Raw genomic sequence first — 25,382 nt, forward strand, 5'->3', positions numbered from 1 at the left:
GAAAACTGACAATCCTAGTAGTAGAATCGAACACACCTGCCGCGCGAGGGTTTCGAACTCACTAAAAGACATTATTCCAGGCTAGTTATAGAGTTATACAACCGATACCCTATTTACATATGTGGTCAATTACAACCTAAACTGATTATCAGGCTCATTGTAATCATGGGAATTATTTTTTTTTGGAAGAGTGAGTTTTAATAGTAGATCTTTAATTGTTAAGCAGGCGTAAAATTTTCCATAACAAAAGCCCTTCCTCTATTCTTCAAATTCTTAAAGAAATTTTAAGACTAACAGCATATTTATTGATTTGTAGCTTATTTGATATGTTTCCAGTTTAGACAAATATTTAAATTCAAATCCGCGTTGTTTTCCATTACGAAACAGTACCTCAATAGCAGCAAATATATGTTTTTAAATTGTCATGGAAATAAATCCATATGAGCACAAAACTAACCTAAATTAAAATATTGATTATTTAGATTTTATAAACATTATTTCAATATTGTTTCCGATATTACCAAAAACAAATAATTATCTATTTCTACTAAGGGCCAATAGCATGGGGATTTATTAAGGATTGACATGTCAAACAGTTCAGAGGAGTCTTTCTTCCGTTCCTCCATGTAACACTTTTACAACTTAAACATAAAAAAAGAAGATATGGTATGATTGCCAATGAGACAACTCTCTACAAGAGACCAAAATAACACAGAAATTATTATCTATATGCCACCGTACGGCCTTCAACAAAGTGCAAAGCCCATACCGCATAGTCAGCAATAAAAGTTCCCGAAATGACAATGGGGGTGTTTGGATATACGCCTGAGGTGGCCTATGGTTACCCATAGCCACCTATGGTTTGATATTTTATACACAAAATATCAAACCATAGGTACCTATGGGTAACCATAGGCCGCCTCAGGCGTATATCCAAACACACCCAATGTAAAACAATTCAAATGAGAAAACTACCAAACTGAAGTTTGTTTGATTCCAATTTAGAAACGATAAAACTGTACAAAGTTATTAATTGAAAACCTTTCTCGTATTTGGAAGGTAAGAGTGCACTTGAACTGTACAAAGTTATTAATTGAAAACCTTTTTCGTATTTGGAAGGTAAGAGTGCACTTGAACTGTACAAAGTTATTAATTGAAAACCTTTCTCGTATTTGGAAGGTAAGAGTGCACTTGAACTGTGCATGGTATTAATTGAAAACCTTTCTCGTATTTGGAAGGTAAGAGTGCACTTGAACTGTGCATGGTATTAATTTAAAACCTTTCTTGTATTTGGGAGGTAAGAGTGCACTTGAACTGTGCATGTTATTAATTGAAAACCTTTCTCGTATTTGGAAGGTAAGAGTGCACTTGAACTGTGCATGGTATTAAGGCAGCAACCATTTGATTTTCTGGGGGGGGCTATGGTTTTTTTTTCTGTACAAACTTTTTTTTTCGCCTGCGGCGAAAAACAATCTATTTTTTTCGCGACAAGTCGAAAACAATTTTTTTCTTTCAATTTTAGCATTACATATAGTGGCAGCTGAGGGTGAAACAAACAATTTTTTTTTCTAAGAATCAAAAACAAATTATTTTTTTCTCCAAAAACTGGAAACAAACTTTTTTTTCCAAAAAAAACCATAGCCCCCCCCCAGAAATTCAAATGGTTGCTGCCTAATTGAAAACCTTTCTCGTATTTGGAAGGTAAGAGTGCACTTGAACTGTGCATGGTATTTGGTGTAATTTAAGGCTGTGCATAAATAATCCTTAGTAAGAATGAATTTTGCCCCTTTAACCATTTTACTGCTGTAACTAGGAGAATACCATTATACTGACATATCTGCAGGAGGAAAGTTTCTCCAAGTGCAATCAGTAGGCTGTTACTTATCAGTAAACATATAAATTAGTAAGAAAAAAAAGAAATAAATGAAAGGGAATTGTAGCAAGTTTAATTTTGAATAAGTGTTGTGTTAATTTTCTTTCAGAATAGTTACGCCTGAAAACAGAAGAGAACATCACTCAAACTATTTTTATTTTCATTCTTCGATATCCAATCCAATTTTTTCTTATGACCATATGTGTTCTTGGTAGATGAATTTCTTTTTTGAAAATAGAAAATTAATCATAAATTATGGTCACTTTGTTTTTCGTGTATTTATAATTAAAGATGAAGTTCTGGGCGAAAATACACAAGCAAAGTCGAATCAAGTGTGTACATAAGTAATACCCGTGTCTGGAAAAGTGTAATTTTTCACGAAGCTAATGCAAGCACAAAACGGTGACACTACGATCATTTTTGTTCACCGAAACGGACAATTTGAATTACAAAAGAGATGCAGGAAATACCAAAAACAATATTAAATCTCACATGTCGAAGACAACTGACACCGCAATGGCAAAAAAACGAAAAAAGCGACAGCAGGACAAAAACACAACATAGAACTAAGTACAAATAACTATATATGAAATAATCATTATTACATTCCTTTGTAGATTTTAGATTAATTTTCTTTCATGATCACACAGTCTATGAAGAATTATAATCAATTTAATTATGTTCTTATCACACTCGCTCCACTTTCTAAAAATTCGCCCAATCTTGTTTACCAAATCGCCTCAACTATGAAAAATGGTATAATCCCGCTAAATCAAGGTCTGTCAACTCGTCCCACTTATGAAAAAAATGAATAACATCTTACTGCATTAATGGCTATTAACTCGCCCAACAAATTAAAAGGAGTTAAATCCCATTGAACAAAAGTCTACAATACAAACCCGCCTCACTAGTGAAAAAAAGAATTAAACTGAGCTGAAGAAAGTCCTACCAAATCGCCAAACTTATAGACATGCATCGTACTTTTTTTAACTTTTGGTTGAATAAATCAGAAAAAAAGTATGTATCATAATTTCTGAAACGGACGATGTAATGGACCAATGTAACTGTTCATGACGTTTGTTTTCGTTTATGTAATAAGTCACGAATCATGAAAAGAGGGGGGGGGGGGCATTTGGCAGTGGGTCGTGTATTGTTGCTTCTTTACGAACTTAAGATATGATTAAGATTTAAAAGGTGTACAGCCTTCTTCGGGTGACTTGCATTGTTTTCATAAATTACATTATTGATAATAAGGCTACTTGCAAAAACAAACATGTCCTATTTGTACATAATGACCACAAAATGACCACACATTAATGAGAAGAATTTACAAACATGTACTTCATCAAATTACAAGCCATTGTTCTTTACCTAAACTACGGAAATTGATGTGCATTCTATGTATTGACGCTGTAAAACGTGTAAAACAATATGTCTTAAAAAGTAAGGGTGGCATGTACATGGCTAATTAATTACTGTAAATACAAAAAAATCGTCTTAATGGGGTAAATAAATCTTAATATGTAACTCATCGTTAGTCATATTGGTATATATATCAGACATCTCTGGCAATTCCTTGTATAGTTCAGAGAAAGGACATCTTAGACTTTAACATTTAAGGTAACTTAAAAAATATTGACTTTTTTCAATCGATTTTATATGTGTTTTGAATTTAATACATGTACATATTACATATTCAATATGCGGTACTTTTTGTGGAATGCATTTTTTTAATCAAATTGTAGCAATGTGTAACAAGATTTTCAAGATTTCAAGATTTTATTGTAAAGCAACGCTCAGACACATAAATGTGTAACATGAGGTATATATATACAATGGTAAACATGATTTATAATACAAAGGTAACATTAAAAAAAAAATAATAATAAAAAACAATATAATCTAAAAAAAACGAAAAAAAAAACAAACAACAATAAAAAAAATAAAAAAAAATAAGACAAATTAATATACATATCACAATAGGTTATTCAGCTTTTTGATAAAAGATGCCACCTGTCTATATAAATTGACATTACAGTAAGATAACATTACAGATAATTTCTGTTTACTTGGATGCTTCGTATAATAACTAGGGATATGTTGTTCTCTAAAAGTAACCAGTTGAGAAGACTTGCATATAAAAAGATAGTGAAATTCGTCTCCTACACTTTCTTTACATATGTGACATTTTCTGTCCTCCGTCGGAATATTGTGCCAACGCCCAGTTTCAATGGGAATTTTTATATTAGACGTTCTTAATTTTGTCATCCAGATTCTTGCATTTTCCGGTATTTTTATTAAATAATTTTCAAATCCAAAACAGTTTTTATAACTAGAATAAAATACACCTCGGGAAGATAATTGGACATCTTGATGCCATTTTTGTATATATTGGTCTTGTAAAACCTGTTTTATCAGATGTTTGTAGTCAGCACTATCTTGATTGACAAACACATATCCTAGTCCTGTATCATTAAATATTGATTCTATAAAGTTCAGCCATTTGAATGATTGACCACTATTTTGCATTAAACTTAATAATAATCTATACATATTACTACTTAATTTGTCACCATGCATTATCCTTCTCCAAAATGATGTCATTCTTATTTTGACTTTTATTTCTAATGGAAATCTGCCTAATTCTCCATATACCATATAGTTAGGCGTTGAAGATCTTACTCTTAGAATACGTTTACAAAAATTTAAGTGAATTTGTTCTAAAATTTTCAGGTTTTCGTATCCCCAAATCTCACACCCATATAAAAGAATAGGCTCTACCATGGCATCAAACATTTTAAGCTGTAAATCCAATGGGATGGCTTGATTTCTAATACTTTTGTACAAGCTGTATAATGCTTTTTGTGCTTGATTAACCAATTTTTTCTTCGCCTCATTGAAAGTACCATTACATTTTAACAACAATAAATATTCAAGTGGTTTTTCTCAGAGCAGAAAAGAGTAAAAAAAACATAAACCGTTTTGCTTATTTGCTTATATCATAAATATACCTGAGAGTTTTGCAATTATTGTAGGCGATATTTAATATTTGTTTACTATTTTTTTTTTTACATTTAACATAACATTTAAGAGATAGCAATGGGCGTTTCATGAGAAAAAAAATCCCCTTATAAAAATAAAGTAGACTATGCATTAAAAATTTTATATAAACATTTATATTAACAAGTATCATGTAAAAAAAAATGCAACTTATCATTTTAATTTTTTTAATTTGACTGTGTAAAAATCCTTTGTACACATTAATAGAAATATTAGAGTAGAATTGATTTCCAATATTTTAAGGAATAAACGTGATATACGAATAAAATCATACACAATTTGTTCACTAATAAACTACCTTTTTCGTGAGGCCACTAGAAGTGTCTTTTATACAGAAATAATTGTTAATACTGTGATTTTTTTTAATGATATCTTAAACAGAAAATATTATGAAGAATACAGGGTGAAAAAGGCAAAAAAAAAAAAGAAAATCATAAATAACACAAACTACTACCAACACCACAAAAAAAAAAATAATAGAAAAAATAACAAATTTGGACGTTGATATATTTTTTTTTAAATTTTTGAATGTTTTTTGCAGAATAATTATAAACTTCCCAGAATGAAATTATTTGCTATGTGTGTGATCCTGATGGTTGCCCTGGCAAGTTTCAGTGTTAGTGCAATGGAGGAAAGTGGACGTAAGTAATATAAAATATATCAACACTTTTAGTATATTTGTTTATTTTCCGTCCCGTTTAAAACAGAAACATAATATATGATATATATAAGTCTGAAAATTACACCCAACAGTGTTAGAGTTAGATTTATATATATATTTATTCATTAAGATCTTTTTTATATATATAGTTCTACCAATTGTTTTGTCATCATCGTGTATTTCTGTAATCTATATTTAGTATATATATTGATTATACATGTACCTATATGTTGTAAACCATTTGGTTGATAAAGAATTGAATTGAATTGAATTGCAAACTCGTCATTAAATAAAAGATAATGCATTAAATCCGTTACGTAATAAAAGTATGGTTGTTTACTTGTTAACGGAGGGAGACATTGTGATTTCTGTGATTGACATTAACCATACATAACATGAAGGAACATAAATTCACTTAAAATGAAAACAAATAATAACAAAAGGGAATATTTTCAATCTTAGTCCCAGTTTGCACTAGTCATGCTAGTAAAAGATAGATATTTCCGTAGATCGATCTTAAAAGATCAATCTTTATTCTAATGTAAACGGGAAAGATCGATCTTCAATCGGATTTACTCAAGAGGTGGGGCTAAAATGATTTTTATCCTATTTGAATCGATCTTTCTTCGAGTGTAATAATACGCTTAGATGAATGGCGATCGATCTTTCTTCGAGTGTAATACTACGCTTAGATCAGTCGCGATCGATCTTTTTTCGAGTGTAAAAATACGCTTAGATCAATCGCGATCGATCTTTCTTCGAGTGTAATAATACGCTTAGATCAATCGCGATCGATCTTTCTTCGAGTGTAATAATACGCTAAGATCAATCGATATCGCGATCGATCTTTCTTGTATATGGATAGGACAATAAATCTTCGCATGTTTGGCGGCAAAACACACGTGTTGAAAACTATGGTAGGGATAAGAAAAGTAAACATAGATTCCGCCATTTTCAGTTTAATTTTGATTCTGTATATATTAAGTATATTTCTTAGTTGCAGTTCTTTTTTAATGAGATAGTGACTTGTGACGTGTGAATCAAAATGTTTGAATTATTAAATGCCTTGATATTAAATTCCTATGTTCTCAATGGTTATGCAATGTGTGATTGTCATGCAAGATGCAAATGTTATCATGGTTATCATAATACTCTATTAATAAATGCTAGAAATCACAATTACAATAGAGTATCATTCTAATGTATTGGTCACCATACTTTCATTGTGCGTTAGACTCAATGATATGTCTTCTGTAATGGATTAATGTTTATGAGTGCTCAAATTTTAAGTTTATTTATTTTATCAGCTGTTAATATTGTTTTATATCTTTCTTTACAGGTTATAAGAGGGCGGGTAAGTATATCATGTAACCCGTTCACTTATCGCCTATATGAAAAACTTTCTTTTCTCATATATTTTCGGATGACCATACCAATTAGTCACAAATTCAAATAAAGTAAAACAATGAATGACCCGGATATGTATTAACATAGTTAACTACAAATAAGATATTGAAGATATTATGAAAAATAGATAAAAAGTTTGATGTATTTGGAACAAGTTATCACACTTTTTTTCATTAATTGTTGAAAAAGATAAATCTTGATGATCTTAAAATCTAGAAAATTGAAAAAGGGTTTGATTGCCAACGAGACAAGTGGCAACTCTCCATCAGAGACCAAATGACGTAGACAATAGTGTACCTTACGAGAATTCTGATTACCGACTATGTACTTAACGCGTTTGACTAGCCACACTAGGAAGGTCTTGTACTGTTGATAATGTAAATAAGAAGACGAAGTATGAGTTTCAATGAGACAAACATCATCAAAGTCACAATGTATAAAAAGTGGATAAGTATAGATCGAACTAAGACAATCAAAAGAAGCAAGTAATCAAGGACCACGTCTTATGTGATTTTTCAACATCCGCAATTTATTGAAATAACATGTTTATGTCAAACGTTCAGATACACATTGTAGGTTTTGGTTTTTCTTTGTAGCATTTTGGGGTGGAAGAGGTGGATGGGGAGGTGGATTTAGAGGAGGTTTTGGAGGTGGATTCGGACGACGAGGAGGTTGGGGAGGTGGATTCAGAAGAGGAGGATGGGGAGGCGGATACCGTGGATAAAACATTTATGTAAAGACTCACGACCTATGGAATGCAGCATACTGACCTCTTTTATATCTTATACTTTTTTAATATGTGTAATAAATTGCATCACTAAAATGTATGTGTTTTTATCTTCCATTCCGACTTCATGTTCCATTTAGTACAAAACTTGTTTCGAGGTTATCAGGATATCGAGGTAATTTGTTTTGCTTTTATAATTTATCCTTTACCTCTACGGCACATGCCTCTGGTAAATTGGAAAGGGACTGTTACTTAGCCCTGCGATGGGTACATTTGTACTTACCGATCCTTCAAAGAGTTCTGAAAGGGTTCGTACCGTACAGAAAGCGAGACACTTTCTATACGAGGCTTCGGATTTAACGTTCACAATCTGACTGGATGTGGCTGTTTAGTTATTACTGTATATATCCTACACAAACAAAAAGTAAAATCACAAAAATACTGAACTCCGAGGAAAATTCAAAACAAAACTTCCCTAATCAAATGGCAAAATCAAAAGCTCAAACACATCTAACGAATGGATACAACTATAATTTTCCTGACTTGGTTCAGGCATTTGTTTATGTAGAGAAATGGATGCCCTGCTTTGGCGCCGGTCGAAATTAAGAAGACCAAATGGAACTATATTTCTATTCCGCGGTCACTCTTATTGTACACTGGTATTTGTTGTTTGTTTTCGTTTAATTTCTTCGTGATATGATGTGTTTGTTGAAATTTTACGTTGTGTTGTCTGATTTATTTCGTTATATAAAGATAAAAGATGTTGTATGATTGCCAATGCAACAGCATTAATGGAGAGACAAAGGAATTAACAATATTATAGATCACCGTACGGCCTTCAACAATGAACATAGCGCATAGCGAGCAATAAAACCACTTATTTGTTTTTATATCCATACATTTCTATTGGTTCTATGGTCATTTTACTCATATAGCTCTTCACGATTTAAAGTTAGGTCTTATTCATCATTTTCTTTCAATTTTTTTGTTTTGACCATAGTGAGCATGGTGAAGTTAAAATAGAAAAAATCAACAGACGCAGGAAAAAACATACATATTTTTTTCATATTCCAACGAGCATTTCAAAGAAGGTGGAATACTATATTACTAACAACAAGGAGTATATGAGAACGTTTCTTTCAGATCATGATTGATTGATTGTTTTTGCTCAATGTGAAGTGGCAAATATTTCATGGATGTTCAGATTATAAGTGTTGAGCTCTACTTCCGAAGAAAGAAATGACAATCCATATAAAGTGAAACGTGCTGATTTTATCATTTTCTTTGTGAAACCATTCAGACAGTATTCTTATAGTTAAAGTAAGTGTAAACGTCAACGACAGCAACATAACGACTAAAAACCGATATGACCAATACAAGACTCCGAAATATTAGTATAATATTTACACCTTATACTAGCTGCGGAACCGTAGCTCTTAGGTCCTTGTGTTATTTTTTTTGACTATCCGCAAATAGTCAAAAAATAACATGACTATCCGCAAATAGTCAAAAAATAACATGGTCCGCAAATAGTCAAAAAATAACCCTATGGTCCACAAATAGTCAAAAAATAACATGGTCCGCAAATAGTCAAAAAATAACCCTATGGTCCGCAAAACGTCAAAAAATAACATAAGGACCTAAAAACTACGGTTCCGCAGCTAACCTTAATATACCTACAATTTATAATAGTCGGTACAATATAGTCCACTTATTTATTCTATGCGGTAAATTAAGTTACGATAAATTTATTTTATATTTTTATTCTATTTCATATTTCGTTTTACAAAATTAATACAAATAGTCATACAATATATAATTAAAAAACACATGTATAAGGTAAACCAACTCTAAAATTGCACTCTTCTGGATTTAATTGTCAATCATTTTCGTCCTTTTATTTCTCCTTATCTTTAGTAGCCTGAAAAGAAAAAAAAACTTATAATATGAGTAACACCCCTTTTAAAAGTAATTAATATACTTAGAATGATATACAAATGTAAGTCAGTTTAACAATTAGTTTCAGTGGTATTTGTAAGTTCTTAGTTATGGAATCAGATTTGAATAGAAGAACAACAAAAAAATCGAATATGTTAAGGTGTCTACCATACGTTTTCTTAGCATTATTCATTCGATGAACATAGAATTCAGATGACATTAAGCGATTAAAGCAGCACATCTCTAACGAATGGAAGTATTTAAGATATATTTTAAATGCGCTTTAAATGTATTCTATATTTATTTTATGCACTTGTAGGAGGTAAGTGACAGTATTCCACTTATAAATCATATTTAAATTTTTAACCTTCAATCAACGTCGACCCCCGGCAAATTGTAAATGCATACTAACTTTGAGAACATATTTATCAACTTCCAAGCAAGGACCGAAGCTCATAAACTCGACAATCAAACGCAGGACTTCGGGAAAGTTCGGAGAGCCGACAACCTTTCTTCGGAAGTTGCATATTTATGTCAACTGTGGTTATCGCCCTTTGTTTAACCGTCAAAATATGGAGTTTGTTGTTAACCTTTTTGTTATGGTGTCATTTTAACGTTTTTCTTTGTGTTTCTAGACTGTAAAACCACGATTTCTTTGTATTTTTAGTACTATGACTTTACATATTTTTTTCTAAATTCAAGAACCAAATGTTTACAGCCTAACGTAAGGATAAACAAATACTTTTAATTTTATGGTTATTCAAACCAATAAAATATTCGCTTACATAACGTTTGAACTAATCAACCTGATTGCTATTTTACATGGCATCTAACTGTCATCAATTTACAACAAAATAAATGTTATAATCAAATGAAAATATATTAATGCAAATTATCAAGAAATGAAACATATTATCAATTCAGTGTATGCTATTAAACTTACTTTTCTGTTCCTGTATTTTTAACCAAACACTGCAAACACTTACTTGACCAACTAGTTAATTATATGTTTGACTGTTAAGGGATGAAACACTTACAATTTGTGCTGTATGATTAAGTAAATATCATTGTTGACGCAGTACGATGACCTGTTGTTGTTTTTTCTTTGTAATTCGAACGATAGCGTAAAGTTGTCTCATTGGCAATAATACCACAACTCCTTACTTTTATTCACAAAACAGTGAAAGTAACAAAATATAGAAATCCAAGAAAATTCATAATTAAAAGTCCCTTAATAAATGGCGAAATCTAATGCTCAAACACATCAAAAGAATGGCGAACTACTGTCGTATTTCTGAATGGGTACAGGTATTTCCTTATAAATGTAGAAAATGGTGGATTAAAACTGCTTTTATAGCAAGCATTTTATAGCTAGCGAAACCCCTTAGTATAAGAATATAACTTACCATTCCATGTGCTATAGCCAGAGTTATGACGTCTCCATGATCCACCCAATCTGCCCAATCTCTGGTTTGTTCTGCCCCAGCTGTTACTATGGTAACTGTTATGTGTGTTGTATCCTAATGCTGCACGTCCTGGAATAGTCAATGTTTTATTGTGGAAAAGAAGTCTAAATTATGATATGTTTTTAAGCTTATAACTTACTTCATATGTTATGAAATAACAAAGATATAATAGGAATACTATGCAAGTTTAATGGGGAAAAAAAGGAATCAAAAGTAACAAAAATACATTTTGTGTATTTGGAATTTCTATATTTAACACAAAAAATTAAAAAAAAGGTTCTTATTTTATTATGCTTCTATATTTTGTGAATATGTGATATAGTAACGTGTTTGAAGTCTCTAAGACAGAAGGCCACTTACTGTATCTCCTGTGACTAAGTCCATGTCCGGAGTTCCATCTTCCTCCAAGACGTCCATCTACTGAACCAAGTATGTCCCATGCGTTACCGTATGTTGATGGGTAGTTATTGTAATTATTATAGCTATGGTAATCGAATCCAGATGCCACTGTAACCATAACAACAAGGGCGACAACCAATGCTTGGGTATTCATTTTTCTATCTATAAAAGAAAGTATAAACTAAAAGTGAGAATGGAATGGGAAATATGTCATAAGACAACAACCCGACCAAAAGGCAGCTGAAGCTCACCAGTCGGTCTTCTACGTAGCGAGAAAATTCCGCACCCAGAGGTGGTCGTCAGATGGCCTCTAAATAAAAATTGTGTACTAGTTCAATGAAAATGGACGGTCCCACTAAACTCTAAAACACACAAATGAAATAAAATTAAAAAAAACACCATTTAAGACTAACAAAGGCCAGAGGCTCCTGATGTGAGGCAGGCGCAAAAATGCGGCGGGGTTAAACATGTTTTGTGAGATCTCAACTCTCGCATTATACATCTAGCCGATGTAGAATAAAGAAACACATTCGTATAGTTAAACTCAGTTTAAAAGAAGACCGCGTTGGATGTCCGAATGTCTGTTTTCATACGTTTAGGATTATCTATTTGTAACGGGCACCTGCTAAAATGAGTCTTTCAGTAAAATATATGATGATTTGAATTATTTTGATATGATGCGAAATGTAATGGAAGAGTCCACCTAAGAATCATGCAGAGGGTGATTTATCTGAAATCATGAATTAATGAAATCTTCGTTTAAAATGATGCAAAACAACAGTATTTGAAGTATTTGATCACTGAATACATTCACTGAATACATAATTTTATACTTTGTTGTTAAATAAACAGGTTCTATAGCAACACATATTTTACTGCTGAAAATAGTAAGGATTGTAAGTAATCAACTCATGTGTAATACATCTATAAAAAAATGAAAGGTAATTTTGATATTCATGTACCAAAGAATATCTGCACTCGAGCAAGTGGATTTTAAGATTTAACACCAACAATGACATTCACACATGTTTAATACCTTGGTTGCCCTGTTTAAGGGGGTTCGCGGGTCTAAATCATTTATATAGGATTTCTCTATATTTTTCTATAAATGAACTTTATCTTATAGTTAATAGAAAAATAAAATAAAAAAGTAGGGTCACCGTTCATTTGCGCTCACAATCTTCCTTCGAAAGAAGCATACATTTGTGTAAAGGCGGTTTTTTTCTGTTGAAGTAATAGGAGAAATAAAGGTAATATCGAAAGAAAAAAAAGAAATTTATTACAGAAATCGCTAAAATTTTACAATAATTTAGTTTAAGTACAGCTTATATGGAAATTATATTAAAAAAGATAGGTCACCGATGAGTTGAAAAAGATATTTCAATTTTAGAGCCAAAATATGGCATTTTTCCACCAAAGGGAGATAATTTGGAACTTTTTCAATGATGTATACATTTTTAAAGTCATCTGGGGCCAACACGAATTGATTGTTTTGAATGATTTTTGTACCATATGATAAAGTAACAACTACAAAAGGTAATAAATAAAATTTGTAATGAAAAACAAATGTTTAATTTTTCTCTGAAATTTTTATACCCTCGAGCCTCCTTAAATATAAAATACTTGAATACTGACTACAGATTTCAACTGATGGATAGAAATTTACCTTGAATTTGACTTGACGTTTGTGTTGAGACTTGGTAAGGAAAATTTGATTTAATCTTGGGAAATTATTTCAATATATATATAGTAATTTTCACGAGGAAATGAAAGAAATGTGAAAATGTGTCAAACGTCACACTTTTTGTCACATCTATTAAGAAAGTTTGCTATGACGTATTTTCCCCACAATACATTTTTTTTGTGTGTATCCTATTAATAATTTATTTCCATTCATGTATTTTGTCATTCTGTATGACATACATGTCACTGGGGCAATAAAACAATTGTTGGCGGTTAACATAAATGTCACTGGGGCAATAAAACAATTGTTGGCGGTTAACATAAATGTCACTGGGGCAATAAAACAATTGTTGGCGGTTAACATAAATGTCACTGGGGCAATAAAACAATTGTTGGCGGTTAACATAAATGTCACTGGGGCAATAAAACAATTGTTGGCGGTTAACATAAATGTCACTGGGGCAATAAAACAATTGTTGGCGGTTAACATGAATAATGAAATCATATCTTGAAGTAAGGACAGTTTTATTTGTTTATCTATGTGCGATTTGTCTTCAGACTAATTGTATAATTGTTTGTGAATTAGGTCGCAATGCTACTATGATTATAATTGGGAATTATGTAGCGACTATTCTGTCTTTGCTGAATGAAAACTGGCAATAACAAAACCGTAGAAATTATTTGCTTTTACAATACATTATTTCGTAGATTCATCAAAAAGAACACTTTAAAGCAAGCAACACATTTGTGTAGACCAGTGAGTTAGCTTAGTGATCGGCTAATTAAGTGAACGAGTTATACAAATTACTAGAAAGTAGCAGTTAAAATTGAAAAAAAAATGCAAGTACCTAATCTCTTATCGTTTATTTTTCCTACAGTTCAAACAATTATTTTAATAACCAAAATAATCAATGTTCCTTGCGCTGAGATCAGCAAGTTAAACATTATGTGAATGAAGAACGAGACGGAAGAGAAAGTTGCAAGATTTCAAAAGTTCATTTAATGCATTTAAGCGTGCAATGCTATAGTAACAAAAATGAAATGTGGAATTCGTTTTAATATTTGATTTGCATAAACATTATTCAGACAACAGTCGGTGGCTATATGTTATTCTGTTTTGTTTGGACCATTGTTGTTTGTTTGTTTGATTGTACTATTTTGCTTGAAAAGATGATAAATTATTCTGTGTAGCTGATTCAAAGATTGACTGTAATATTTTGTTTTTCTATAATGAAATAACATAAAAAATGTGGTGCACTGATTGACCCGGTGGCATCACATGTTTAATATAAAAAAGAAGAAGTGGTATGATTGTCAATGAGACAACTATCCACAAAAGACCAAAATGACACAGACATTAACAACTATTGGTCACCGTACGGCCTTCAACAATGAGCCAAGCCCATATCGCATAGTCAGCTATAATAGGCCCCGATAAGACACTATTTTGGAAAGGCACAGCTTTTTTTGGTTTTTTAAAAGTTGTCTATCTATAAACCGTCGATAATAGAAAATAATTGTATGAATAGTTTAATCTAATGAAATGTAATATGCCTGATACTCAACACCCGAACATTCGAGGAATATTAACAAAAATCATGGCTTAACGCGATGTGAATTAAAAAACGAGTGAAACTGAATAAAACTGATTTGAGAAATTACATCGTGTGTTTACAGAGAAAGAACCTGAATCAAATGACAACTATACTGAAATACTTTTTGGTAAAACCTTCTTCGGAAGAAGACATTTGCAAACTTTAGAAATAAACATTATGTCCCTGACATTTTGTTGTAATCTGGGTGAAATGTATTATACATCAACTCGATAATTTGAATCTTTAAGAAAGTAATTCATAACCATCCTTGAAACTTCAGAGTTATTTAATTGGTGTCGCATTTGCGAAAATTGTTTACATCGTTTTTTTATTATTCAAGACTAAGATGCACAACGTGAACTTCTGCCTAAATTATGTAAAGGAACAGGGTTTTAATGTGTATTACAATTACATACCGATCAAACAGAAATTGTACAGTAGAACATACATGAAACGTTACTTTAAGAAATAGAACGCTATCATTGTATAATTGTCGTGATGTTCATTTCAAATCTTAAGAGCTACACTCGTTTAATTGTTTGAATATCCATTAAAATTAACAATAATAGAATAAGAAATATATAACAAAGTCGCAAAAACAAATTCAGAGAAGTCCGCTCATTTCTAAGTTGGTATCGTGTTGATTTTTAAGATGTGTTACTGTAAGCCATTTATAATTTATATAATAAGTTGGATTTCTACGAAAAACAAGAAGGATCACAAGAGATCAAATACTCGATTTTCAAGAACAACTATCCGAAATTCGATTGGACAACATACTTACACCTATATATCCTCTCTTAATATAAAATTTTAAGTTGTCTTCACAGATTATATAACCATATATCTGATTCGTATATCTCATTTTGAAAACTATTATGAAAGTAATAATAGGGTCCATGATATTCCCGTTTGTATGTAGAATAAAAAATAAACTCAAAGTACTCGCATAGCGTACCGGCAAACAAAGGAGCCAATAATGTAGTGGTGGTGTGACACATATACTACACGGAAGTTCTTCAAAACGAAATTATCAATTCTTTGAGATTCAGTGCCGTACGCAACACACAGAGTCGAATTGTAAACAAGGATATTACTGCTATCAGGGTATAATTCTCGTGAAATGTAAGAAAGGTTTATTCAGAAAATAACTCACTGAAAAGAACTCAGTACAGCATTGGACTAAAGACCTATATATATCCTTTCTAAAAGTAATATAAAATTGTTGCGTTGTAACAGATGATACAGATATGTTTATTTTAGACAAACTTATGTGTTTTGTTTATACGATATTGACCATAATAACATTTATAATTGGTCAATAAAAAATAGATAATTAAATTCCACGTTAATTAATGTAGATTCACTTTATACCGCCAATTTTGATTGTACAATGTTAGTACATGAGTACACAATAGGTCTAGTTTTTGTCTAAATCAACAAATTTGGAGAAAGTTGTAATTAATGTGTAAGAAAAAAAAAACTCATCAAAGATACCAGGACTAAATTTTATATATACGTCAGACGCGCGTTTCGTCTACAAAAGACTCATCAGTGACGCTCGAATCCCAAAAAGTTGACTAAGACTATTTATTTGTATAAAGAAAAATAGGTGGAACATTGCTATATCCAAAATATTTCAACAAAACCAAATACTTGTGTTTTTAAAATTAATTTTTCAATTTGACCATTTAAGGTTGATCATAGGTAAGAGTTTCCCGAGATAGATTTTTTTTATACTTTGCTTAAATGAAGATTTTGCTTTTCTCTTTTCAAAAATATAATAAAAAAACATATTTTTGTGCATAAAATGAAATCTCTGGGATAGAATTAAATAAATTGTGAGAAGGTAGGTTTATAATGTTTTTTCAGAAGATAAAAAAAAATGGTGTCACCGATCTAGTTTTCTTGCTACAAGTAAAAATTAAAAGTTTCCCTATCATGTAAAAAAAAAAAGTGCTTTGATTGCCAATGAGACAACTGTCCACAAGAGACCAAAATGACACAGACATTAACAACTATAGGTCATCGTACAGCCTTCAACAATGAGCAAATCCCATACCGCATAGTCAGCTATAAAAGGCCCCGATAAGACAATGTAAAACAATTCAAACCAGAAAACTAATACAGACCAGTAGAATTTTTTACTATAACAGTTATCTTCCCTTAAATGGCTCAGTTGAAAAAATATGATTTAAAAACTCAAATGTTTGATATTTGTTTAAATATTTAAGATAATGCAATAATCAGCAAGTTTTCTTTATATAAACAATCTAATCAATAAAAGTGCACCTCTGTCTACAAATTTGACTGTGTACTGCGATAGTCCAATCCAATATGGCGGTATACCATGAATCTACCGTAAGAGGAGATAACTCTTTTAGTAAAAAATGTAAACTAGAATGATAGGGGTATAATACGTTTTTTATTTTTTATTTTTATTGATCTTTTTGGTGTTCAAACTACAGTGTATTCATACATTTTTGCAAGAAATAAGCGAATGAAATGACATTCATGGCATTGTTATACTATTGTTTTTATGCTAATACGACATAGGAAAAACATACACAGTATGTATATACCCATAAATTTTAAGAATTCTTTGACATCAAATATATAATCATATACAAAATAAATCTAATTAAATAACTTATATTCATTGTTAACTTGTAGCAAGGAAGTGACTTCGGTTACACCATTTTTTTTTTATCTTTATTTTCTAAAAGCATATTTCAAAATTTTATTTCATAGATTTCTATGTCTTCACAAAAACGTGCTTTTTTGTGATCAGTATATACCAATTTGAGTAATAATGCACGATTTGTAGCGTCAAATATAGCACGGGACACTACTTTTTATCATATTTTTGAAAAAAGATTTAAAAATTCTTTATTTTGGCAAAGTATTAAAAAAAAAAATATCTGAAGAAATATATGCCGGTGATCGTCAGTGTTAATGTAACGACTTTTTGTATATTACGTTATGAAAAAAAATGCTCAGCGATTGGTTAATATTTCACATGGGCGTAACGCTAACTAGGACGCCAGGGGACGGTTTCACGAAGCTATCCTAATATCTTAGGACATGTCTTATGATCCTCTTATGACTATCCTAGGACATATCTCAGACCTCGTCTCGAAGCTGTCTTGGGATCATCTTAGCTAAGACATCCTAAACCTGTCGCAAGTTCTTTAAATTTTCAAATATAAATATGATCTACGGAAAAAAATCATGTAAATGTAGTATGTCTTACCATAAATTATTCTAAACGTATTGATTAATATAATGACATAATGTACAAAATAAATATAAAAAAAAATAAAAGTAATTTATATATAAATTATCTTTAAACAATACATCAATATAAATATGAAATTTTCAATGCAAAATTAAGAAAAAAGAATATAAAATTATGACATTGTTTTGGTACAAGTGAGTTGAATTCAATTTCGACTTTATTGGTTATAAAAGGTTAAGAGATAAAATCGTGCAATTTTTATATCAATACATCGAATTTTCATTGTTGACAAATCCTGATAATCCGTCAGTGTATATATATGTTTTAAGCAGGAACATGAGAATAGATAATTAGATAATAATAAGATATTTTTTTTTTTTAAATTAATATAAAAAATTAGTGTAATTTATATAAATACACGTATAACTATCCTAAGACCATCATAAGACACCTCTCGCGTTGTCCTAACTTTATGACCAACTTTAAGAGATGTCCTAATTTAGGACCGCTTTGTGAAACCCACTTAGGACTAAGATATGTCGGAAGACCATCCTAAGACATGTCTTAGTCCTAAGACAGCTTCGTGAAACTGGGCCCTGAATTATAAAATGTCTAATAAATTAAACTATGAATAAGCCATAAGTAATATACAGTTTGATTTACATATTTATACCCTCATTGGTAATTAACAAAATTAAAGAGTTTATTTGTAACATATCAAAAAAAGACAATAATGCTCAACTTCATATGACAATTTTTACCGATCATTAATATTAAACTTGAAATATACATAATAATAACAAAGTTAATGGATGAATAAAATAAGAATAAACAAACTGTCACTATTTAAAAAAATAATAAAATAGTATAGAATTTAACAAAAATTGAGCCATATAACATCATGAACATGTATAAACAAAAACAATGAACTAACATTGATATTATTGTCATTCTATTATTGTATAATAAAACCCGTCAACACTTATCCACGCTTTTGTAATACAATTTAAAAAAAATGTCTATAAGATGAACATTTACAAGTGGCTTTCTAACATGTATCAATAATGCAGGTAATTGATGGAATAGCATGTTCATGTCACAAAGACAAATCTTTTGTGACGTTTACAGCTATATCAAAAGTGTATAATATATCTATACGTTTAAAGACCAAACAGCCTATTCATTTCTATAAGTGATTTTTCCTTAAAATTTTGTGTGAAGGTGTTGCATGATTTGAGGAACAAAATATGATGAAAAAAATTGGGGGTCACCGACTTAGTTTTGTCACTGTAGCAACCTTAGTTTCGTGTTTTCCCGAATATCAACATAATATTTGCTTGTTATCTAAACTCTCAAAAAATGCTTTATATCAAACCTACAAGCATAATTCTTGTTTCACGTTAAACATTAGATTTGTATCTTTCAAATACAGGTCCAAGAGTTAAAGGCTCATATTCGATTTGATCTTTTAAAATAATTAATAATCAATACAAGGTAACATAAAACAAAAATGTGTCAAACGTCACCCACTTTTGTCATAGCTATTAAGAAAGTTTGCTATGACGTATTTTCCCACAGTACATTTATTTAGTGTATACTAATAATAAGTTATATCCATTCATGTATTTTGTCATTCTTTATAACATTAATATCACTGGGACAATAAAATAATTTTTGCGGTTAACACAAAAAATAAAATCATATCTTGAATTCAGGACAGTTTTAATTGTTTACCTGTGTGCGATTTTTGTTAAGAATAATAGTTTGGGTATTGGGTCGCAAAACTATGTCTTTGCTAATGATATTATGCGATAACAACATCATTTCGAAATAAATTGCTCAACTTACTATAAATTACTAATTAGTAACCTCAAACATAACATTTAAAAGAAGCAAAAATTCATTTGTTTTCAACATTAAGGAAAAATACTACACATGAATAAATTGCCAATTGTACGGGTTAGTATACAGCTTTTATATACCAAACACAAACAGTTACAGTTAACGTGTATAAACGTGTACTGACTATTTTGAGTTTTTCTTATTTCTATTTTGAAAAAAAGCTTGTGAGCATCCCAACTAATTGTACAGCTCAAACAAATATCATAATAGCCGCATGAGTCAATGCTGCGTGCGCAGAGATCAATATGAATTATGTGCATGAAGAGAAAGTTAAAAGATTTTTCATATCGCCGGCTAACAATAGCGTAAGTTTGCCACTAGTATATGAAAATTTTAAACAAACGAAGTCCAGTGCTAGTTACAAATTAAATCTTTGACGAACCTTAGTAATTATAATGATTGATATGCGGTATTTTTTATAAATGAAATGATGAACTTCTTTTTCATATTTCATTTGCATAAAAAAAATTCAGACAACAATCGATAGACTGTATTTTTTGGTTTAATTTTATTTTGTCCTTTGTTTGTTTGATATACTATTCTGCGAGAAAAGACGACTACTTATTCCTTGTAATTGATCTTGAAAATGACTGTCATATTTTTCTGTCTATGAAGAAATAACATTAACAAATGTGATGCGCTGCTGAATAACTGAAAACTTGTAATTTTAAAGTGTGCACCACATTTTGAGGTTATTTAACAAATTGGTAAGGATGGTGAAGGAATGAGATTAAGCTTTGAGGCAGCAAAGTTGTGAAACTCCCTGCCTAACCATGCACAAAGCCTCTCAACTTTAGAACAGTGCAAACGTTATATTTCCACATGGTGTTCCTAAAAAAACTGTTCCTGTAGCTCATGTAGACATTAACCTCGCTGTCTTACAGCCGATTTTTTCTAGCCCTCAGTGTTTATCGTTTGCTTTTGTTTTATTTATTTGTTATAGCTTTGGTTTTTGTGCCAGTTAAAGCAAACTATGCTTTTTCTAATTTCTTTTCTTTTTTATCATATTATGCTTGCGTGTTATTTATATGTTTTTCGTTCATTTTTGGTACATAAATTAGGCCGTTATTTTTCTCAGTTGAATTGTTTTACATTATCATTTTGATGACTTTTATTGCTGACTATGCGATATTGCTTTTGCTCATTGTTGCAGGCCATACCGTTGTTAATTTTTTGTATCATTTGGTCTCTTGTGGGGAGTTGTCTCAGTGGGAAGCATACCGCATCTTTTTTTATAATTTTTTTTTTATGTTTTTTGTAACAAATCGAATAAGAGCTCTACAGAGCTCATGTTTAAGTGTTTATTTGTACATAACTGGGTTTTGATTCTGGGTCATTTTATATATTTCGGAGATGAGTATGACGTCCATTATCACTGAAGCAAATAAAAAAGAATGAAACATAGATTTTTTTCTCAAAAAAGGTTTTTTTTTATAATCAAGACAGTTTTACTTTGAATAATTGAACATATTCACAAGGAATAATTCATCATAAAACCATACAAGTAATATAAACACCTTGATAGAACACAGTTCTGTAAAAAATCAACGTGCTCATAATGCCTTATAATGAGACATAAAAGAAAGCACTAAAACTGAAGTAAAATTGTTAGATAGTTATAAACACTATAAACTATACTTAAGTTAAAAAAATAAGATGCTGTGATTCTACTTTCTTCTGGTTTATGCCATGGTTGTGTTTATTCACAATTTTAATAATTGTTTTGGTGTCCATATCAGTCGTTTGTCGTCAGTCGTTTCAGTGACAGGAAACTTCCCAAATTTGAAAATAAATAAATTGATTCCTATTTTCAGAGTTCTCTGCTTTATAAACTCAGAGGAGTAGATTTGATCATTAATGATGACTCTTTCAATTGTTCTATTGCTGCTTAGATCTACTATTCAAATTTCTGACCATGTATATTCATTTTAGAGTATTTATTGCATGTTGGATTAGACTCGTAAACAAATTAAAGACACACGTTTACAGATAATCATAAATAACCAGGTATCCAAAAAAAAAATATTTTCCAACCTCTAGAATTTTTGATTTTTATTCACAAAAATGCATTTTAGTTTTAAATAGCCAAATTTAGAGCATTGCATTAGCAAGAAATAGTACAAGCGGCGTGAAAAATGTGTGTTAAGTTTTATTACAGTTTAACAAAACCCAAAGTATAAATATGAACGTATTCTTTCGATTTTTTTGTTGATAAATTTTGGTAATATTAGACAGTGAAAAAGTAACAGGAATAAAGTAAAACATCTATATTTCTTATACTGATCTTTAAAATTTAACTGTGTATACTTTACTATTATAGTAAAACTGAATGCATAATGATTGATATGTAATTTGTATATGACAGATGTGCTCATAAACTTAACATAAAAGACATAAGATCTACTAGCCAATGACATTGACATCTTGGTCAAAGTGCTAACCTTTACAACATATAACTGTTTATAAACCTACGTAGTTTACTTGTGTGGTTTGGGTTTTAAAAATTTCCCTATTTAGAAGTATTTCCTTATAAAAGTATGTATAAAAGCGGAATGCTATCTCAGTGTTCTCTATCACATCTTGTCTCACTCATCAAATACTCTCAAGAAAAGAAAACACAGGTGATTGATTTACTTTATTTTTTTATATCAATTTGGCAAATGTTTATCATTCTAGCTTTTCAATTCTATCATTATTTTTCTATAGACAAAATAATCCTGGAATTACTAGTGTTTCAAAACAAACTTTCCAGATGCATATTTTAAATTTTTAAAAACATCCCTCGAAAAAGCATTGCTTTGTTGTATAGTGTTTTCTTTTTCATAGTCTTATAACAATATAACAGCTCATTTGAAAAAAAACATTAATTGTAAAAATACTTGTAAGTCATACATTTATCATTATATAACTTACGATGATTTAAATCGAAAGTTTTGTTAAAAGAGTCGAAGGAACATAAAGAAGAGAAAACGATAAGTGTGTATACTAAATTTAATTTACCTTTTCGAATAATAAATGAATCAGACAAACGTGTTTTGTTGTATCATGTTATTAGCAATGCACACTTTTCATTTGTATTTTGATTTTTTTAATGATTTCAATTTTCCCTGTTGTAGCGTAAATACATATGTTGTAGTTTTAATCAAAATACATTTGATATACTAATTTTGATACAATTTATCTTTTTTTCAGAAACCATGAATACCTTAGCTTTTGTTGTCGTGCTTGCTGTGCTGGTTACTTTAGCCACTGCTAACAGTTATAATCAACGATCATGGGGTTCACAGGGATCAAGAGTTTTGGGAAGTAGATGGAATAGTAGACAGCTTAATAATGGATGGAATAGTGGTTGGAATAGTGGACGTCTGTCAGGAGGTTTAAATGGCGGATATCGAAGTAAGTTATATGAACTTTATCAATTGTTATAGATAGAGATTCACATATATCCATTGTTATTCTTTATAAACTGCCATAAGTGTTTCATATTTACAATATAATCTACGTTCATATTTTTCAAATGACGTATTTTTACCGACAAAAGAATTAATATGAGACTGTATTATATAGAGTATTTCCTTCAAAAAGTGTTCATTTTTATAGAACATTAGGCTACCCAAATTGCACCCATTCTGTATTTATTTTAAAGATATATTCTTTTAACAATAAATGTCTACACATTTCATCTTGAACCGATTTGAATCACAAAAAAACCGATTTGACTCCAAACGATAAATGTCTCTATCAATAGGACTACACAAATTGCATCCAAGCTTTTATTCTGCAGAACAAAAAAATAAAATAACTAATGTTTTGTTTTCTCATTTTGCATGTTTAGAACAAATTTGACATTAGTTCATATTCACTATTATTGTGTTTTTTATCAATAGATGCATGCAACATATCTAAATTACTCATTTTAAAAAGTTGACTTTTTGTGGACGTCACAAAACTATCGTTTCTTTATTCCAAATTTACTTTGATTTAAATGCAAACAATTCTGAAACAAATTATTATAGGATGAGGTGCAATGATAGGTCTACATACTATATATTTACATGTATTCTTAAAGCACCAATATATCGTATCATCTGAATTAATATTTGTACTAATGCTGAATAGATATAACAATAGAAATAACTTCTTTAGGACACAAAAGAGCAGCTACATATGATCCGTACAGAAGCAGTCATTTGGACAGTGGATTAGGACGTTTTGACCGATGGGGAATTAATTCAGGAAGGAGATCTAATTTAGGATGGAGATCTAATTCAGGATGGAGATCAAACTCAGGACTGAGTCTGAGAGGTAGGTTTCTATTATACATAAGATTAAATATTATCAGCAGCTCTCGTATATCTATTAATGAAGAGTAAGATATATGAATCAATCAAATTAAGGTCATCACTCAAGAATATTTACGGTCGCCATCATGAGCTGAATGGCCATTATGACAAAAGTATGTCAGAAATCATATCTGATATTCTTCCTCAGTCATAATAACCTTCCAACATTACCGAACTGAACTAAGAAATAACACGGCGGGTGCCGTATACGGAGCACCTGATTTCACTCCCGGGTTTTAGTGGAGTTCGTGTTGTTTCTTATTCATTTTTTATAACTGTTGATGTAAATGTCCCTTGGTTGTTTACTCCTTGTTTTGATTGTTATTCTCTTACTCTGTGTATATCTGTATGATACAGTATATTTACCATTCGAGCTTTTATACTAATTGGTTGTTATCATTATGTTTTTTGAGATATACATCTTATTTACTATAAAAATGATGATGATCTATGTAATTCAAATCAATCTAACAGTAGGTAATTTTTCAGGTACAGCAATAGTTATATTATCACCAAATGGATATTTTTAGAAAACATCTTATTTACGTCTTCATTTATAGTTTATACCAAAATAAGGAAGATATGAAGTAACAACATAAAAAACGGAGTAGTGCTTATAATCTATAACATTTGTTCCTTTTCTCTTAAAATTTACAAGTATTTCTTTTATTTTACAGGATATTAAGAAGATAGAAGGCACAAGGAGTGTGTAACAACATAACATGACATCAACCATCCGTAGATTTTTTTACTTTTTAGAATAAAATGTATGAACTTATTATGCATCTTTTTTATTTCTCATAGTTCCACAAATTCCTTTGTAACTAAATACAAGAGTTTTGAGTTTTAAGTTAATCATTTAACTAAGTTATATATATATTCTTCTGAACATGGCATGCATGACAAGTCTAAAACTTGAAAAAAAGATAAACTTTAAAAAATGATAAAAACACTAATTTGTAATTTAAATTGTTGTGTGAAAGTGCAAATGACGTAATCAAAAGCTCAAACACATAAAACGAATGGAAAACAACTATAATATTCCCGACATATATGGTATATGCATTTCCGTATGTAGAAAATTAGATTG

General features: G+C 30.5%; 2 protein-coding genes and 1 long non-coding RNA gene across 4 annotated transcripts; 2 read left to right on the plus strand and 1 right to left on the minus strand.

Moving 5' to 3' along the window:
- Positions 1–3,358: 3,358 nt before the first annotated feature.
- LOC139518581 (uncharacterized) lies at positions 3,359–7,824 on the plus strand. Its single transcript, XR_011663420.1, has 4 exons — positions 3,359–3,493; positions 5,475–5,574; positions 6,934–6,948; positions 7,598–7,824. It is a non-coding gene; the product is annotated as an uncharacterized lncRNA (long non-coding RNA).
- Positions 7,825–9,475: 1,651 nt separating this feature from the next.
- On the minus strand, positions 9,476–13,244 carry LOC139518582 (uncharacterized). Its single transcript, XM_071310061.1, has 4 exons — positions 13,198–13,244; positions 11,493–11,693; positions 11,073–11,201; positions 9,476–9,649 (listed from the first exon to the last, which is right to left on the minus strand). Exons 2-4 carry the CDS (start codon positions 11,683–11,685, stop codon positions 9,642–9,644), a joined length of 330 nt encoding a protein of 109 aa, XP_071166162.1. The 5' UTR covers positions 11,686–11,693; positions 13,198–13,244; the 3' UTR covers positions 9,476–9,641.
- Positions 13,245–15,835: 2,591 nt separating this feature from the next.
- LOC139518583 (uncharacterized) lies at positions 15,836–25,071 on the plus strand. Of its 2 annotated transcripts, none has more exons than XM_071310063.1 (4): positions 15,836–15,934; positions 23,142–23,345; positions 24,096–24,254; positions 24,970–25,071. In XM_071310063.1, the coding sequence occupies exons 2-4, from the start codon at positions 23,147–23,149 to the stop codon at positions 24,975–24,977; spliced, it is 366 nt and encodes a 121-aa protein (XP_071166164.1). In that variant the 5' UTR covers positions 15,836–15,934; positions 23,142–23,146; the 3' UTR covers positions 24,978–25,071. The 2 variants fall into 2 exon arrangements, with proteins under 2 accessions (XP_071166164.1, XP_071166163.1); XM_071310062.1 differs by lacking the exon at positions 15,836–15,934 and adding an exon at positions 22,476–22,570.
- Positions 25,072–25,382: the final 311 nt, after the last annotated feature.

Source organism: Mytilus edulis, chromosome 4, assembly GCF_963676685.1.
Source record: "Mytilus edulis chromosome 4, xbMytEdul2.2, whole genome shotgun sequence".
NCBI classification, from domain to species: Eukaryota; Metazoa; Mollusca; class Bivalvia; order Mytilida; family Mytilidae; genus Mytilus; species Mytilus edulis.

Bases quoted from the DNA above. Each gene is read 5' to 3' on its own strand.
- LOC139518582 (XM_071310061.1), bottom strand. From the start codon at position 11,685: ATGAATACCCAAGCATTGGTTGTCGCCCTTGTTGTTATGGTTACAGTG. The intron at 11,202-11,492 runs GTAAGTGGCCTT...TGACTATTCCAG, and splicing joins ACTTAGTCACAGGAGATACA to GACGTGCAGCATTAGGATAC.
- LOC139518583 (XM_071310063.1), top strand. From the start codon at position 23,147: ATGAATACCTTAGCTTTTGTTGTCGTGCTTGCTGTGCTGGTTACTTTA. The intron at 23,346-24,095 runs GTAAGTTATATG...TAACTTCTTTAG, and splicing joins TTTAAATGGCGGATATCGAA to GACACAAAAGAGCAGCTACA.